Source organism: Ranitomeya imitator, chromosome 2 (genome assembly GCF_032444005.1).
Source record: "Ranitomeya imitator isolate aRanImi1 chromosome 2, aRanImi1.pri, whole genome shotgun sequence".
Lineage (NCBI taxonomy): Eukaryota > Metazoa > Chordata > Amphibia > Anura > Dendrobatidae > Ranitomeya > Ranitomeya imitator.
The window spans coordinates 811,270,656-811,289,168 of NC_091283.1; the positions used below are offsets into that span (position 1 = coordinate 811,270,656).

The window sequence follows — 18,513 nt, forward strand, 5'->3', positions numbered from 1 at the left end:
TAAGGTGGGCCAAAGAATGTGACTCATATTGGATTTGAGATATCTTCAAGCTGCTGTGACTACTCTCTGAAATGGGGATGTTGATCCTATTCATTTTTTAAGCTAGACATTTTTATTATTATTATTTAATGGCCTTCAGCTCTATCTTGAGCCATGGTGATTAAATGGATGAACGATCTGTAGGAAGATCGATCTTGTGCAAGCCTAGATAGGTCCATCAGGGTCTTTTCCGCCGTTATCTTGATAGTATCAAGCCATCGTGTTGCTGGTCTTCCTCGTCAGCTTGTTCCTTCTATTCTTCTGACCATGATGTCCTTCTCCAGTGATTGAAGCTAGGCATAGTGCATGTTCATTCTGCTATCGATCTGAGAAGCAGGACTAATGGTCCTCCATTTAGAAATAAAACTCACATTTATCTCTGATTAAAAGGTTATTAATGTAGGGTCAGAATTTTATTAATGTATGTCTTATACGAGGTTCTTCAATTTTTGTTGGTGCTTTTCGTAAAATTATATTTTGGCCATTTTTCAATGTCACACCTTTTATGCCCTTTCTATGTATTGAATTTCTTGTCTGTTATTAAAATTAATCCGTATAATTTTTGTAATATTCCTTTAGATACACATATGGGAAGCCAGTCCAAGGGGATTTTACAGCTTCAATTTGTCGCGAACGTTTTTCCTATTTCTATTGGAGGGTGAACGCAAATGAGCCTCCCATATGTGCTAACTTCAGTGGAAAGGTGAGGTTCTATTTTCCATTTAATAAAGTAGAAGCTATTAAATAAGGAAAAAATATCTCCCATTTTCTCACATACAGCACATTATTCAATCTTTAATAGAACGAGTTGATTTATCCAACTTGACTACTGACATAATCTATGAGGCTACATAAATAGGACCACATTTCTTTACTTCTTGTAGTCTTGTGGACCTATCTATAACTAACTTTGTCCTAATTTATTATAAAATTACTTCTTACAAAAAACCTTTAGAAATAGTAGTAAAAGTCTATGGAGCTAATTCATGAAGATGGGTGATTTCTATCACAATTTTGATCCACATTGCACAGGATAAAGACATGCAAAATTAAGGGGCATGCGCCATGTAATTAATTTGTTCCATCTTCCAGCTGCTTTGCATCAATATCAGAAATGTAATCCAGTAAGGTCCCATAGAAAAATGAACAAGTCCTGGAAAACCCCTTTAAGGGCTCATGCAGAAGACCGTTTTTTCGCTTTAAGTATGATCCAACAAAACATCGGATCGCACTTGGGCCAATGTTATTTTATGGGGCTGTGCACTATTTTTTTACATCCATAATTTGGATTGTACTATACCATGGAAGTCAATGAGTTCATGGAAAAAATTTAGACTGCACTCCGAGTACCGCCTAATTTTCATGTACAGACAGAATGGAGAAGATAGAGAATTTTTTTCCCATCTTCTGCTCATCTGAAAAAATCAGACCACACTCTAATCATACTCAATCAATCTCTAATCAGAATGTGAATAGCATAATCAGACTGATTTTCTTGGATAAAAAATACGGTTGTAATGACACTGACGGTGTCACTGGCGCAGCCTAGGGGGTGCCATCAGAGAGCACAGGAATGAGGGCAGGGAGTGGGGGAACAAGGCATGCAATGCGCAAGGACCTGAGACTAAGCAGTGAGCACAGGACCTGGAACAAAGCAGTCAAGTGATAACAGGGGGCGGAGTCACTGCGTGAGTGGCCAGGGAAGGCAGCTGGGAGCGTGGAGTACAGGACACAGAACGTAAACATAGTCAAAGGAGAGCCGAGGGTCAAAAACCAGACGAGAGCGTGGTACCTAGAGATTAGACAGAGAGTAAACCGAGACGAGCCAAGGGGTTAGATAAACAGGAAGGACAGGGCAGTACAATGCAGGATACAGAGGCAAAAGTCAGGGGACAAACCGGGTCATACACAGCAAAAACTCACACGCACAGAGGCACAACAATTACGGATGGGTAACCTCGGTCAGCAATAACAAACCGAGTATACGGAAGTATCACCGACACCAAACCCAGGAACTACCAACATTAAATAGCTGCCCCAGAACCAAAGAGAGGCGGACTAGAATTAACCCTGACCTGACCAGGATGGAGGCAGAACTATCCTGTCAGACTCATAACAATGGTCATGTGACCTTAGTCCAATTCTGACTTTTCATACAGTTGTTATTAATGACCCTCTATCATGACACTTAAAATTGACTATACATTTGTCATGTTTATAGTAATCCTACGTGGCGCCTTCCATTTCTTTATTTCAGTCTCCTTGACTGAGAACGATCTTCTGGTCTTCCTGAATTCAAGATGGCCAACACAGTGGCATGGAGAGCACAATGGTAAATTTAAACCATGCCTTGCTTGGCTTTTCCATTGGTTTAGACTTATCACTGCTCTCTCTGCCACTGTGGTGACTTTCTTAGGTGCAGGAGGTCTGGGACATTGGACATAGTGGAGGAGGCAGCGAGAGGCAAATAGGCGATGCCAGGTAGGGTTATGTTATGATTAGGCAATTCAGTACCACAATGGACATAGAGGTCAGAGCACATACAGTGATCTGACAATAACCCAAAAACATAGAACGAGCTCTGAGACGTGGGAACTCTGTTGACCGCAATCCCTGATCCTTTCCAACAACACTAGAGGCAGCCGTGGATTGCGCCTAACGCTCCCTATGCAACTCGGCACAGCCTGAGAAACTAGCTAGCCTGAAGATAGAAAATAAGCCTACCTTGCCTCAGAGAAATACCCCAAAGGAAAAGGCAGCCCCCCACATATAATGACTGTGAGTTAAGATGAAAAGACAAACGTAGAGATGAAATAGATTTAGCAAAGTGAGGCCCGACTTTCTGAACAGAGCGAGGATAGGAAAGGTAACTTTGCGGTCAACACAAAACCCTAAAAAACCACGCAAAGGGGGCAAAAAGACCCTCCGTACCGAACTAATGGCACGGAGGTACACCCTCTGCGTCCCAGAGCTTCCAGCAAACAAATAGATAAGCTGGACAGAAAAAACAGCAAACAAAATAGCAAAGGAAAACTTAGCTATGCAGAGCAGCAGGCCACAGGAACGATCCAGGAGGAAACAAGTCCAATACTAGAACATTGACAGGAGGACAGGAACAAAGCACTAGGTGGAGTTAAGTAGAGCAGCACCTAACGACCTCACCACATCACCTGAGGGAGGAAACTCAGAAGCCGCAGTACCACTTTCCTCCACCAACGGAAGCTCACAGAGAGAATCAGCCGAAGTACCACTTGTGACCACAGGAGGGAGCTCTGCCACATAATTCACAACAGTACCCCCCCCTTGAGGAGGGGTCACCGAACCCTCACCAGAGCCCCCAGGACGACCAGGATGAGCCACATGAAAGGCACGAACAAGATCGGGAGCATGGACATCAGAGGCAAAGACCCAGGAATTATCTTCCTGAGCATAACCCTTCCACTTAACCAGATACTGGAGTTTCCGTCTTGAAACACGAGAATCCAAAATCTTCTCCACAATATACTCCAACTCCCCCTCCACCAAAACCGGGGCAGGAGGGTCAACAGATGGAACCATAGGTGCCACGTATCTCCGCAACAATGACCTATGGAATACGTTATGTATGGAAAAAGAATCTGGAAGGGTCAGACGAAAAGACACAGGATTAAGAACCTCAGAAATCCTATACGGGCCAATGAAACGAGGTTTAAACTTAGGAGAGGAAACCTTCATAGGAATATGACGAGAAGATAACCAAACCAGATCCCCAACACGAAGTCGGGGACCCACACAGCGTCTGCGATTAGCAAAACGTTGAGCCTTCTCCTGGGACAAGGTCAAATTGTCCACTACCTGAGTCCAAATCTGCTGCAACCTGTCCACCACAGTATCCACACCAGGACAGTCCGAAGACTCAACCTGTCCTGAAGAGAAACGAGGATGGAACCCAGAGTTGCAGAAAAATGGCGAAACCAAGGTAGCCGAGCTGGCCCGATTATTAAGGGCAAACTCAGCCAAAGGCAAAAAGGACACCCAATCATCCTGATCAGCAGAAACAAAACATCTCAGATATGTTTCCAAGGTCTGATTGGTTCGTTCGGTCTGGCCATTAGTCTGAGGATGGAAAGCCGAGGAAAAAGACAAGTCAATGCCCATCCTAACACAAAAGGCTCGCCAAAACCTCGAAACAAACTGGGAACCTCTGTCAGAAACGATATTCTCTGGAATGCCATGTAAACGAACCACATGCTGGAAGAACAATGGCACCAAATCAGAGGAGGAAGGCAATTTAGACAGGGGTACCAAATGGACCATCTTAGAAAAGCGATCACAGACCACCCAAATGACTGACATCTTTTGAGAAATGGGAAGATCTGAAATAAAATCCATAGAGATATGTGTCCAAGGCCTCTTCGGGACCGGCAAGGGCAAAAGCAACCCACTGGCACGAGAACAGCAGGGCTTAGCCCGAGCACAAATCCCACAGGATTGCACAAAAGTACGCACATCCCGCGACAGAAATGGCCACCAAAAGGATCTAGCCACTAACTCTCTGGTACCAAAGATTCCAGGATGACCAGCCAACACCGAACAATGAACCTCAGAGATAACTTTATTCGTCCACCTATCAGGGACAAACAGTTTCTCCGCTGGACAACGATCAGGTTTATTAGCCTGAAATTTTTGCAGCACTCGCCGCAAATCAGGGGAGATGGCAGACACAATTACTCCTTCCTTGAGGATACCCGCCGGCTCAGACAAACCCGGAGAGTCGGGCACAAAACTCCTAGACAGAGCATCCGCCTTCACATTTTTAGAGCCCGGAAGGTACGAAATCACAAAGTCAAAACGGGCAAAAAACAGCGACCAACGAGCCTGTCTAGGATTCAACCGCTTGGCAGACTCGAGATAAGTCAAGTTCTTATGATCAGTCAATATCACCACGCGATGCTTAGCTCCTTCAAGCCAATGACGCCACTCCTCGAATGCCCACTTCATGGCCAGCAACTCTCGGTTGCCCACATCATAATTTCGCTCAGCAGGCGAAAACTTCCTGGAAAAGAAGGTGCACGGTTTCATCACTGAGCAATCAGAACCTCTCTGCGACAAAACAGCCCCTGCTCCAATCTCAGAAGCATCAACCTCGACCTGGAACGGAAGCGAAACATCTGGTTGACACAACACAGGGGCAGAAGAAAAACGACGCTTCAACTCTTGAAAAGCTTCCACAGCAGCAGAAGACCAATTGACCACATCAGCACCCTTCTTGGTCAAATCGGTCAATGGTTTAGCAATACTAGAAAAATTGCAGATGAAGCGACGATAAAAATTAGCAAAGCCCAGGAACTTTTGCAGACTTTTCAGAGATGTCGGCTGAGTCCAATCATGGATGGCTTGGACCTTAACAGGATCCATCTCGATAGTAGAAGGGGAAAAGATGAACCCCAAATATGAAACCTTCTGCACACCAAAGAGACACTTTGATTCCTTCACAAACAAAGAATTAGCACGCAGGACCTGAAAAACCGTTCTGACCTGCTTCACATGAGACTCCCAATCATCCGAGAAGATCAAAATGTCATCCAAGTACACAATCAGGAATTTATCCAGGTACTCTCGGAAGATGTCATGCATAAAGGACTGAAACACTGATGGAGCATTGGCAAGTCCGAATGGCATTACTAAATACTCAAAATGACCCTCGGGCGTATTAAATGCAGTTTTCCATTCATCGCCTCCCTTAATTCGCACAAGATTATACGCACCACGAAGATCTATCTTGGTGAACCAACTAGCCCCCTTAATCCGAGCAAACAAATCAGATAACAACGGCAAGGGGTACTGAAATTTAACCGTGATCTTATTTAGAAGGCGGTAATCTATACAAGGTCTCAGCGAACCATCCTTCTTGGCTACAAAAAAGAACCCTGCTCCTAATGGCGAAGATGATGGGCGAATATGCCCCTTCTCCAGGGACTCCTTCACATAACTGCGCATAGCAGCGTGCTCAGGCACAGATAAATTAAACAATCGGCCTTTTGGGAATTTACTACCAGGAATCAAATTGATAGCACAATCACAATCCCTATGCGGAGGTAGGGTATCGGACTTGGGCTCATCAAATACATCCCGGTAATCAGACAAGAACTCTGGAACCTCAGAAGGGGTGGATGACGAAATTGACAGAAATGGAACATCACCATGTACCCCCTGACAACCCCAGCTGGACACCGACATGGATTTCCAATCTAATACTGGATTATGGACTTGTAACCATGGCAACCCCAACAAGACCACATCATGCAGATTATGCAACACCAGAAAGCGAATAACCTCCTGATGTGCAGGAGCCATGCACATGGTCAGCTGGGTCCAGTACTGAGGCTTATTCTTGGCCAAAGGCGTAGCATCAATTCCTCTCAATGGAATAGGACACTGCAAGAGCTCCAAGAAAAACCCACAATGCTTTGCATACTCCAAATCCATCAAATTCAGGGCAGCGCCTGAATCCACAAATGCCATGACAGAATACGATGACAAAGAGCAGATCAAGGTAACGGACAGAAGAAATTTTGACTGTACCGTACCAATGGTGGCAGACCTAGCGAACCGCTTAGTGTGTTTACGACAATCAGAGATAGCATGAGTGGAATCACCACAGTAGAAACACAGCCCATTCAGACGTCTGTGTTCTTGCCGTTCAACTCTGGTCAAAGTCCTATCGCACTGCATACGCTCAGGTGATACCGCCAAATGGTGCACAGATTTACGCTCACGCAAGCGTCGACCGATCTGAATGGCCAAAGACATAGACTCATTCAGACCAGCAGGCATAGGAAATCCCACCATGACATCCTTAAGGGCTTCAGAGAGACCGTTTCTGAAAATCGCTGCGAGCGCACCTTCATTCCATTGTGTGAGTATGGACCACTTTCTAAATTTCTGACAATATACCTCTATCTCATCCTGACCCTGACAAAGAGCCAGCAAATTTTTTTCTGCCTGATCCACTGAATTAGGTTCATCGTACAGCAATCCAAGCGCCAGGAAAAACGCATCGATATTACTTAACCCCTTCCCGACCTTTGACGCCACGTAGGCGTCATGAAAGTCGGTGCCAATCCGACCCATGACGCCTATGTGGCGTCATGGAAAGATCGCGTCCCTGCAGGCCGGGTGAAAGGGTTAACTCCCATTTCACCCGGTCTGCAGGGACAGGGGGAGTGGTAGTTTAGCCCAGGGGGGGTGGCTTCACCCCCTCGTGGCTACGATCGCTCTGATTGGCTGCTGAAAGTGAAACTGCCAATCAGAGCGATTTGTAATATTTCACCTATTATAACGGGTGAAATATTACAATCCAGCCATGGCCGATGCTGCAATATCATCGGCCATGGCTGGAAATACTAATGTACCCCCACCCCACCGATCCCCCCCCCCAGCCCCCCGATCTGGCCGGTACACTGCTCCGGCTCCCCTCCGTCCAGTGCTCCGCTCCCCCCCGTGCTTTTGTCCGCTCCCCCGTGCTCCAATCACCCCCCCGTGCTCCAATCACCCCCCCTGCACTCCGATCCACCCCCCCCCGGTGCTCCGTTCCACCCCCCGTGCTCCATTCCAGCCCCCCGTGCTCCTTTCCACGCCCCCGTGCTCCGTTCCACCCCTCCCGCGCTCCGATTCCCCCCCCCGTGCTCCGATCCCCCCCCCCCGTGGTCCCCCCCCACCCCATCATACTTACCGATCCAGCCGGGGTCCCGTCCGTCTTCTCCCTGGGCGCCGCCATCTTCCAAAATGGCGGGCGCATGCGCAGTGCGCCCGCCGAATCTGCCGGCCGGCAGATTCGTTCCAGAGTGCATTTTGATCACTGAGATAGATTATATCTCAGTGATCAAAATAAAAAAAATAATAAATAACCCCCCCCCTTTGTCACCCCCATAGGAAGGGACAATAAAAAAATAAAGAATTTTTTTTTTCCACTAATGTTAGAATAGGGTTAGGGGTAGGGTTAGGGGTAGGGTTAGGGGTAGGGTTAGGGGTAGGGTTAGGGTTAGGGTTAGGGGTAGGGTTAGGGTTAGGGTTAGGGGTAGGGTTAGGGCTAGGGTTAGGGTTTCGGTATGTGCACACGTATTCTGTTCCTCTGCGGATTTTTCCGCTGCGGATTTGATAAATCCGCAGTGCTAAACCGCTGCGGATTTATGGCGGATTTACCGCGTTTTTTTCTGCGCATTTCACTGCGGTTTTACAACTGCGATTTTCTATTGGAGCAGTTGTAAAACCGCTGCGGAATCCGCACAAAGAAGTGACATGCTGCGGAATGTAAACCGCTGCGTTTCCGTGCAGTTTTTCCGCAGCATGTGTACAGCGATTTTTGTTTCCCGTAGGTTTACATTGAACTGTAAACTCATGGGAAACTGCTGCGGATCCGCAGCGTTTTCCGCAGCGTGTGCACATACCTTTAGAATTAGGCTATGTGCACACGGTGCGGATTTGGCTGCGGATTGGCCGCTGCGGATTCGCAGCAGTGTTCCATCAGGTGTACAGTACCATGTAAACATATGAAAAACCAAATCGGCTGTGCCCATGGTGCGGAAAATACCGCGCGGAAACGCTGCGTTGTATTTTCCGCAGCATGTCAATTCTTTGTGCGGATTCCGCAGCGTTTTACACCTGTTCCTCAATAGGAATCCGCAGGTGAAATCCGCACAAAAAACACTGGAAATCCGCGGAAAATCCGCAGGTAAAACGCAGTGCCTTTTACCCGCGGATTTTTCAAAAATGGTGCGGAAATATCTCACACGAATCCGCAACTTGGGCACATAGCCTTAGGGTTAGGGTTGGAATTAGGGTTGTGGTTAGGGTTGTGATTAGGGTTATGGCTACAGTTGGGATTAGGGTTAGAGGTGTGGGGGGGTTAGTGTTGGAGTTAGAATTGAGGGGTTACCACTGTTTAGGCACATCAGGGGTCTCCAAACGCAACATGGCGCCACCATTGATTCCAGCCAATCTCGTATTCAAAAAGTCAAATGGTGCTCCCTCACTTCCGAGCCCTGACGTGTGCCCAAACAGTGGTTTACCCCCACATATGGGGTACCAGCATACTCAGGACAAACTGCGCAACAATTACTGGGGTCCAATTTCTACTGTTACCCTTGTGAATCTAAAAAAATGCTTGCTAAAACATAATTTTTGAGGAAAGAAAAATGATTTTTTATTTTCACGGCTCTGCGTTGTAAACGTCTGTGAAGCACTTGGGGGTTCAAAGTGCTCACCACATATCTAGATAAGTTCGTTGGGGGGTCTAGTTTCTAAAATGTGGTCACTTGTGGGGGGGTTTCTACCGTTTAGGCACACCAGGGGCTCAGCAAACGCAACGTGACACCCGCAGACCATTCCATCAAAGTCTGCATTTCAAAAGTCACTACTTCCCTTCTGAGCCCCGACGTGTGCCCAAACAGTGGTTTACCCCCACTCATGGGGTATCAGCGTACTCAGGAGAAACTGGACAACAACTTTTGGGGTCAAATTTCTCCTGTTACCCTTGGGAAAATAAAAAATTGCAGGCTAAAAGATCATTTTTGAGAAAATAATTTTTTTTTTTTTTTCATGGCTCTGCGTTATAAACTTCTGTGAAGCACTTGGGAGTTCAAAGTCCTCACCACACATCTAGATTAGTTCCTTTGGGGGTCTAGTTTCCAAAATGGTGTCATTTCTGGGGGATCTCCAATGTTTAGGCACATAGGGGCTCTCCAAACGTGACATGGTGACCGCTAATGATTGGAGCTAATTTTCCATTTAAAAAGCCAAATGGCGTGCCATCCCTTCCGAGCCCTGCCGTGCGCCCAAACAGTGGTTTACCCTCACATATGGGGTATCAGCGTACTCAGGACAAACTGGACAACAATATTTGGGGTCCAATTTCTCCTATTATCCTTGGCAAAATAGGAAATTCCAGGCTAAAAAATCATTTTTGAGGAAAGAAAAATTATTTTTTATTTTCATGGCTCTGCGTTATAAACTTCTGTGAAGCACCTGGGGGTTTAAAGTGCTCAATATGCATCTAGTTAAGTTCCTTGGGGGGTCTAGTTTCCAAAATGGGGTCACTTGTGGGGGAGCTCCAATGTTTAGGCACACAGGGGCTCTCCAAACGCGACATGGTGTCCGCTAACAATTGGAGCTAATTTTCCATTCAAAAAGTCAAATGGTGCGCCTTCCCTTCCGAGCCCTGCCGAGTGCCCAAACAGTGGTTTACCCCCACATATGAGGTATCGACGTACTCGGGAGAAATTGCCCAACAAATTTTATGATCCATTTTATCCTACTGCCCATGTGAAAATGAAAAAATTGAGGCGAAAAGAATTTTTTTGTGAAAAAAAAAGTACTTTTTCATTTTTACAGATCAATTTGTGAAGCACCTGAGGATTTAAAGTGCTCAATATGCATCTAGATAAGTTCCTTGGGGGGTCTAGTTTCCAAAATGGGGTCACTTGTGGGGGAGCGCCAATGTTTAGGCACACAGGAGCTATCCAAACGCGACATGGTGTCCGCTAACGATGGAAATAATTTTTCATTCAAAAAGTCAAATGGCGCTCCTTCCCTTCCGAGCCTTACCATGTGCCCAAACAGTGGTTTACCCCCACATGTGAGGTATTGGTGTACTCAGGAGAAATTGCCCAACACATTTTAGGATCCATTTTATCCTGTTGCCAATGTGAAAGTGAAAAAATTGAGGCTAAAAGAATTTTTTTGTGAAAAAAAAGTACTTTTTCATTTTTACGGATCAATTTGTGAAGTACCTGGGGGTTCAAAGTGCTCACTATGCATCTAGATAAGTTCCTTGGGGCGTCTAGTTTCCAAAATGAGGTCACTTGTGGGGGAGCTCCAATTTTTAGGCACACGGGGGCTCTCCAAACGTGACATGGTGTCCGCTAAAGAGTGGAGCCAATTTTTGATTCAAAAAGTCAAATGGCGCTCCTTCCCTTCCAAGCCCTGCCGTGCGCCCAAACAGTGGTTTACCCCCACATATGAGGTATCAGCGTACTCAGGACAAATTGGACAACAACTTTCGTGGTTCAGTTTCTCCTTTTACCATTGGGAAAATAACAAAATTGTTGCTAAAAGATAATTTTTGTGACTAAAAAGTTAAATGTTCATTTCTTCCTTCCATGTTGCTTCTGCTGTTGTGAAGCACCTGAAGGGTTAATAAACTTCTTGAATGTGGTTTTGAGTACCTTGAGGGGTGCAGTTTTTAGAATGGTGTCACTTTTGGGTATTTTCAGCCATATAGACCCCTCAAACTGACTTCAAATGTGAGGTGGTCCCTAAAAAAAATGGTTTTGTAAATTTCGTTGTAAAAATGACAAATCGCTGGTGAAATTTTAACCCTTATAACTTCCTAACAAAAAAAAATTTGTTTCCAAAATTGTGCTGATGTAAAGTATACATGTGGGAAATGTTATTTATTAACTATTTTGTGTCACATATCTCTCTGGTTTAACAGAATAAAAATTAAAAATGTGAAAATTGCGAAATTTTCAAAATTTTCGCCAAATTTCCGTTTTTATCACAAATAAACGCAGAATTTATTGACCTAAATTTACCACTAACATGAAGCCCAATATGTCATGAAAAAACAATCTCAGAACCGCTAGGATCCGTTGAAGCGTTCCTGAGTTATTACCTCATAAAGGGACACTGGTCAGAATTGCAAAAAACGGCAAGGTCTTTAAGGTCAAAATAGGCTGGGTCATGAAGGGGTTAATGCAGGATCTCCTGACGCAAGAGAAAATGCCCAGTCCTGAGGGTCGCCACGCAAAAAAGAAATAATGATCCTAACTTGTTGAACTGGGTCACCAGAGGAGCGAGGTTTCAAAGCCAGAAATAGTTTACAATTATTTTGAAACTCGGTTAGGAATTCTCGGTTCTAACATAGAATTCTGAACCACAAAGTCTTGAATATTTTGTACTCTTGCCGTGAGCTGATCCACACATGAAGACAGACCTTTAATGTCCATTGCTACACCTGTGTCCTGAACCACCCAAATGTCTAGGGGAAAAAAAAGGCAAAACACAGTGCAGAGAAAAAAAAATGGTCTCAGAACTTCTTTTTTCCCTCTATTGAGAATCATTAGTACTTTGGGCCTCCTGTACTGTTATGATTAGGCAATTCAGTACCACAATGGACATAGAGGTCAGAGCACATACAGTGATCTGACAATAACCCAAAAACATAGAACGAGCTCTGAGACGTGGGAACTCTGTTGACCGCAATCCCTGATCCTTTCCAACAACACTAGAGGCAGCCGTGGATTGCGCCTAACGCTCCCTATGCAACTCGGCACAGCCTGAGAAACTAGCTAGCCTGAAGATAGAAAATAAGCCTACCTTGCCTCAGAGAAATACCCCAAAGGAAAAGGCAGCCCCCCACATATAATGACTGTGAGTTAAGATGAAAAGACAAACGTAGAGATGAAATAGATTTAGCAAAGTGAGGCCCGACTTTCTGAACAGAGCGAGGATAGGAAAGGTAACTTTGCGGTCAATACAAAACCCTAAAAAACCACGCAAAGGGGGAAAAAAGACCCTCCGTACCGAACTAATGGCACGGAGGTACACCCTCTGCGTCCCAGAGCTTCCAGCAAACAAATAGATAAGCTGGACAGAAAAAACAGCAAACAAAATAGCAAAGGAAAACTTAGCTATGTAGAGCAGCAGGCCACAGGAACGATCCAGGAGGAAACAAGTCCAATACTAGAACATTGACAGGAGGCCAGGAACAAAGCACTAGGTGGAGTTAAGTAGAGCAGCACCTAATGACCTCACCACATCACCTGAGGGAGGAAACTCAGAAGCCGCAGTACCACTTTCCTCCACCAACGGAAGCTCACAGAGAGAATCAGCCGAAGTACCACTTGTGACCACAGGAGGGAGCTCTGCCACAGAATTCACAACAGGGTTAATATAGATGTGAAATGCATTGTCACTTTTTAGTGCCAGGCTGGAGGATCATTTTAGTTGCATGACTCTTGAATCCCAGTTGTTTCTTCCACACAGTTGGACAGATCTGGCTGCCATACTATTGAGGTCACGTCTGGACTTTTTAAGCTAAACGAAACTAACATGAGAAATGAACTTAAAGGCTCTGCTTCCATTACAGAAGACGGGACTGGTAAGTATAACTTATTCTAGACGTTTAGATGCTTTTTAACTATTACGAAGTAATTAGATTATGTTCAAATATGTTAAAAGTCAAAGTGGGATATGATCTTATGTAATCAGTGTCTGAATTTTAACTGCCCTACAGCTTTAAGATGAAGCAGAAGAAGGAGTTGCGTCTTGGTTTTCGTATCTTATGGGGGCCCAAAAATAGTTGGTGTTCTGGTAGATGCATTACATTAGGGAACAAATGCTTTAATTTTGTCTCCGATTGTCATTTCACTAAAAATAAGAGTAGTCATGTTCTTCCGGACTTCCAACGGCACAGGTAAAACAATTTAGGTGCAAATACCAGTCAGCCCCTGAACTGTACCAATTCTCATGGTCTGTAATTTGCCATCCACTTTTTTTGAGTAGGCAGTTTCTCTTCACCAGCATTCTGCCAGCATGACGTTCCCATAACTACCCAACATGCATAGAGTCTGCCTTTGTCCAATCACCTGCTCTGAACCGAAATCCTTCCTCTCAATTATGTCTATATGCTTGTCAAACAGACAGAAAAGGAGCAGAGAGACAAAAAGCCTAGCTCTGCTTTCTGTAATCCATCTCAACATCTCTGCTGCTAGGGATGGATTATATTTTACAACAGGCAGTGATTTCCCAAAATGCAAAGAGCTTGCCAATGTTCAATGACATGCTAGCGCTAGATTTAAATGTCCATCATTCGTTTTTGTGTGCATGCAGTTTGTTAGACAGAAAATAAGCCAATCTCCACTTTCTGCAATTTGTCTCAACATCTCTGTTGATAGAGATGGATTACACTTGACAACAGGTAGTGGATAGCTATGCTAACAGACAGGAGAAACCTGGTGGTCAGCACTTTGTAGTGATTTTGGGGGCTTAAAATGTCATATTTGAGTAATAAGGAACTTTGCAATTTTGCTAGTCGTTGCATTGGCCATCCTATAAGATTACATTGGCTCAAACAACAGTGACCATTTAAGCTAAATGGTAAGTTAGAATGTTCTGTATTGAATGGAGTTTCCACCCCTTTGATTCTGATGACTTACGCTTATGAAAGTTTATCCATATCAGATTGATGGGGGCCTGACATTCGGCCTCCCCGCTGCTTGCAACTCATTGATTGATTAACTGCTTTCCACCCTGGCAGATGCTGGATGTAAACAGTGTATGGATCAAAATTCCACTTCTCCTTCACACTGTTTAATGGATGCTACCAGATATTGCAGATCAGCTCCCGTTATAATAGTCAATATGACCAAAAACACCATGATCAAGCAACACAGGGTTCTCCTTGATAGTATGTGAATTAGGCCGGAATCACGCGACTGTAGATTCCTTCATCTGAGGGAATTGGGTCAATTAAGCTAATGACACTAATCAATTCAGAGTTTGAGCTGAGTGTCAGCTTAGTGTGATCCGATTCTTTCAGATGAGAGAATCAGCGCACACATGAGAAGAAGCTGGAAAACAAAATTCTTCCATCCTCTCCATTGTTTCAGATGTCATCCGAGTACAGTCCAATGATTTCTACAAACCGGTAAACTTGAATGGGCAAGTCTTGCCTGATTTACGAATGAAATTGCAGCATGCTGCCATTTTTTTTCTCACTCCGAATCTGTATGAGAAAAAAAAATGTTAATCTGCACTGCCCCATAATATAGCATTGGTCCAAGTGCTGTCCAATAAAAAATTGGATAGCACTTATCCGATTAATATGGTACTGTGAGCGACTTTAGGTTGTTAACATAAGAGAAAAGGAAGGAGTGAAGATGGCAGGGAGTAAAAAAAACAGCAACCCTGAATTGTGCTCTACAAAGAGGTTAAAAGGGGAAATACAGGTAAGAAAAAATGGTCGGGACTAAAAAGTTAATTAGTACGCTGCTGCTGATTTCCCTACTCTGATCTCCTTGACATATTTGTGTCTATAATAATTAAGTTCTCAAAGAAATGTAAGAATACAAATGAAATGATACATTATAAGATTTTTCTCCCAACGTTCTCTCTTGATGTAGGAGTGGAGCTATCATCAACCGGACAAACCAGTGTAACCAACGTCATCAATAAAATATCATTTATTAATGCTGACACTAACTACAAGGCTGGCATCCCATACAGCGGTTTGGTGAGTCGCTTTGTCCTCCTGTTCCCTGTTATGAAGGTCAATTTCAGATTTTATAAGCTGTATTTTAATTTTCCTTTTAAAGATTAAAGTGGTGGATGCTGGAGATGTTCCTAAACCAAACATTAAAATTTCCCTGATGCATAGATATGGATCGGAAGGCAAAATCTTAGTGACCGATGAGAATGGACAAGCATCGTTTACTCTAAACACAACCGACTGGAACAACTCCATGTACTTGACGGTATGCTTATTTGTCAGCAGTAGTTAACATTTATTTTTATGTACTTTTAGAATATAGGTGATAAATTATATAAAAAATACATTATTATAGGGGACTAAAATGTGTAAGGAAATATTGCCTTTGAATCGACTGTACTGCAAATTGTCAAAATATTATTCCATTATTGCTGCCTTTCACTTTGACCAAACTCCCATGCCAGTGATGGAAAGCTCCTACAGTGGGGGAAATAAGAATTTGATCCCTTGCGGATTTTGTAAGTTTGCCCACTGACAAAGACATGAACAGTCCATAATTTTAAGGGTAGGCTAATTTTAACATTAAGAGCTAGAATATCGAAAATAAAATCTAGAAAATCACAAGACCAAAGAGCTTTCTAAGGATGTCAGTGAATAGATCATAGACCTGCACAAAGCTGCAATGGGCTGCAAAACCATAAGTAAGACGTTGGGTGAAGAAGAGACATCTCTTTGGTGAATTAGTAAGAAAATGGAAGAAATACAAAATGACTGTCAATCACATTGATCTGGGGCACCATGCAAAATTTCACTTCATGGGGTATCCTTGATCATGACTAAGGTGAGAGATCAGCTTTAAACTACGCGGCGGGAACTTGTTAATTATCTCAATGTAGCTGGGACCAAAGACACAATGAAAACCATTGCTAACACATTACACTGTAAAGATTTAAAATCCTGCAGTGCCAGCAAGGTCTCCCTGCTCAAGAAGGCACATATGCAGGCCCGTCTGAAGTTTGTCAATGAACACCTGGATGACTCTGTGAGTGATTGGGAGAAGGTGCTGTGGTCAGATGAGACAAAAATTGAGCTCTTTGACATTAATTCAACTTGCCGTGTTTGGAGGAAGATAAATGATGCATATGACCCAAAGAACACCATCTCCACTGTCAAGTATGGAGGTGGAAACATTATGTTTTGGAATGTTTCTCTGCTAAGGTCACAGGACTATTTCACTGCATCAATGGGAGAATGGATGGAGCCATGTACTGTAAAATCCTGAGTGACAACCACCTTCCCTCCGCCACGACAATAAAAATGGGTTGTGGCTGGGTCTTCCAGCAAGACAATAACTCAAAACATACAGCCAAGGCAACAAAGGAGTGGCTCAAAAAGAAGCATATTAAGGCATGGAGTGGCCTAGCCAGTCTCCAGACCTTAATCCCATAGAAAACTTATGGAGGGAAGCTTCGAGTTGCCAAGCGACAGCCTCAAAATCTTAATGATTTAGAGATGATCTACAAAGAGGAGTGGACCAAAATTCCTCCTGACATGTGCGCAAACCTCATCATCAAATGCAAAAAAAGTCTGACTGCTGTGCTTGCCAACAAGGGTTTTGCCACCATGTATTAATTCTTGTTTGCCAGAGGGATCAAATACTTATTTCTCACTGCAAAATGCAAATAAACTTATATAATTTATACAATGTGATTTTCTGGATTTTATTATTGAAATTCTATCTCTTAATGTTAAAATTAACCTACCCTTAAAATTATATACTGTTCATGTCTTTGTCAGTGGGCAAACTTCCAAAATCAGCAAGGGACCAAATACTTATTTCCTCAACTGTATTTAATTCTTTGGTTTCAAAAGATAAAGCAGATGTCACCAGAATTTTGGCACAAAACTGTAGAAAATGTTAAAAGTTTTAGAAAAATGTTATGACTTATCGTTTTTACTCTAGTACTATCGCTCTGCAAACTTTTTATAAAGTGGATGTATTTCTGACGGGATGGGAAACGGCCTAGTGTGCCCAAGAAATTAATCACAATTTATACCATATTGGTAGCATACATTGCAACAGAAATATACTCCAGCTTCTAACTTCTAACACATTTCCAGCTTTGGTGAATAACAGTTTAAAGATTTACCAAATTCAATAAATAGGCACCAACTTCTTAAGGACTGCACCCTTCCTTTTTCTGAGACTGTCATAAAAATGGAATAATAAGTGAAAACAGAATGACAAGTGAGAATTAAAATGGTGCTATATATTTGTTTTATTTAAAGGCTCGAACAGACGTGAAGATAGAACCATATATTTATGGTAGATCCCAAGCTAATTATGGTGAAGCCTCACAACGTGTCGTCCCCTTCTACTCTCGGACCAAGAGCTTCTTGAAACTTGATTCGTTGGATCACGCCTTACCATGTGAGGGCCGTCAAGATGTCCACATGAAATACATCATTAGTCACACAGACCTGGACGAGGTCAAAACGTTATCCCTGCATTACCTGGTGAGACATATGACATATGAATTTGTATGATTTTAATTACGGTAATACTTTTATCAGAATACCAATGTGACTCTTCTTTTGCCCTATGCCATAACATGCCCCACAAAGATCACATCAGAAATGAATGCTTTGGCAATAGCTACAGTAATTTCAATGGCATCCAGCTCCTTATATTTCATCTAATCAGAAAGTAAATTGTTGAGGAAAGGGGTTATGGAGGAAGCTAATGTAGTTGCCAGGCCCCTGTACAGTAGATAAAGTTGGCCATATATATTGAATTGCATCATATGCCATATTTAATTAATACAAGGCCTACTTACTAATTAAATTGCTAGAATACATCATCAATGTTTATTGGTTCATTGCTAGAACAAATGGGGCAAAAAAGCAATAGAGGAATTTAAGCTCACATACAGTAATACCATCATATAGTGCCGAGAAAATTCTACCATATACAGTCCACATACTGTCACCATCTACTAACCAAATGTTATGGAGTATCCGAATAATACACTCAGAAAGAGGAGAGTACATTTTAAATAAAGTGTTGAATTCATTTAAAATCCTCATTCGCATGTGCAGAGATTTTATGTTAAAATGCAGTGGATTCGTACATGTGAAAATTGGCTCTTAAGACAGGAAGAAGGCTTGAACTCTAGCTCCACCTATTGAAATTAGAAATCCTAAAAGGGAAATATCAACCCTTA

The 18,513-nt window shown here is 43.3% G+C and overlaps 1 protein-coding gene across 1 annotated transcript in view; it reads left to right on the top strand.

Moving 5' to 3' along the window:
• The window catches only part of LOC138665903 (alpha-2-macroglobulin-like), an 88,826-nt gene that overhangs the window by 12,159 nt on the left and 58,154 nt on the right, over window positions 1-18,513 (top strand). Inside the window, exons 8-12 of the mRNA XM_069753856.1 lie at window positions 619-742; window positions 13,066-13,180; window positions 15,204-15,313; window positions 15,396-15,554; window positions 17,579-17,806. Of these exons, the coding sequence (XP_069609957.1) occupies window positions 619-742; window positions 13,066-13,180; window positions 15,204-15,313; window positions 15,396-15,554; window positions 17,579-17,806 (736 nt within the window). The remainder of the gene's footprint in view (window positions 1-618; window positions 743-13,065; window positions 13,181-15,203; window positions 15,314-15,395; window positions 15,555-17,578; window positions 17,807-18,513) is intronic.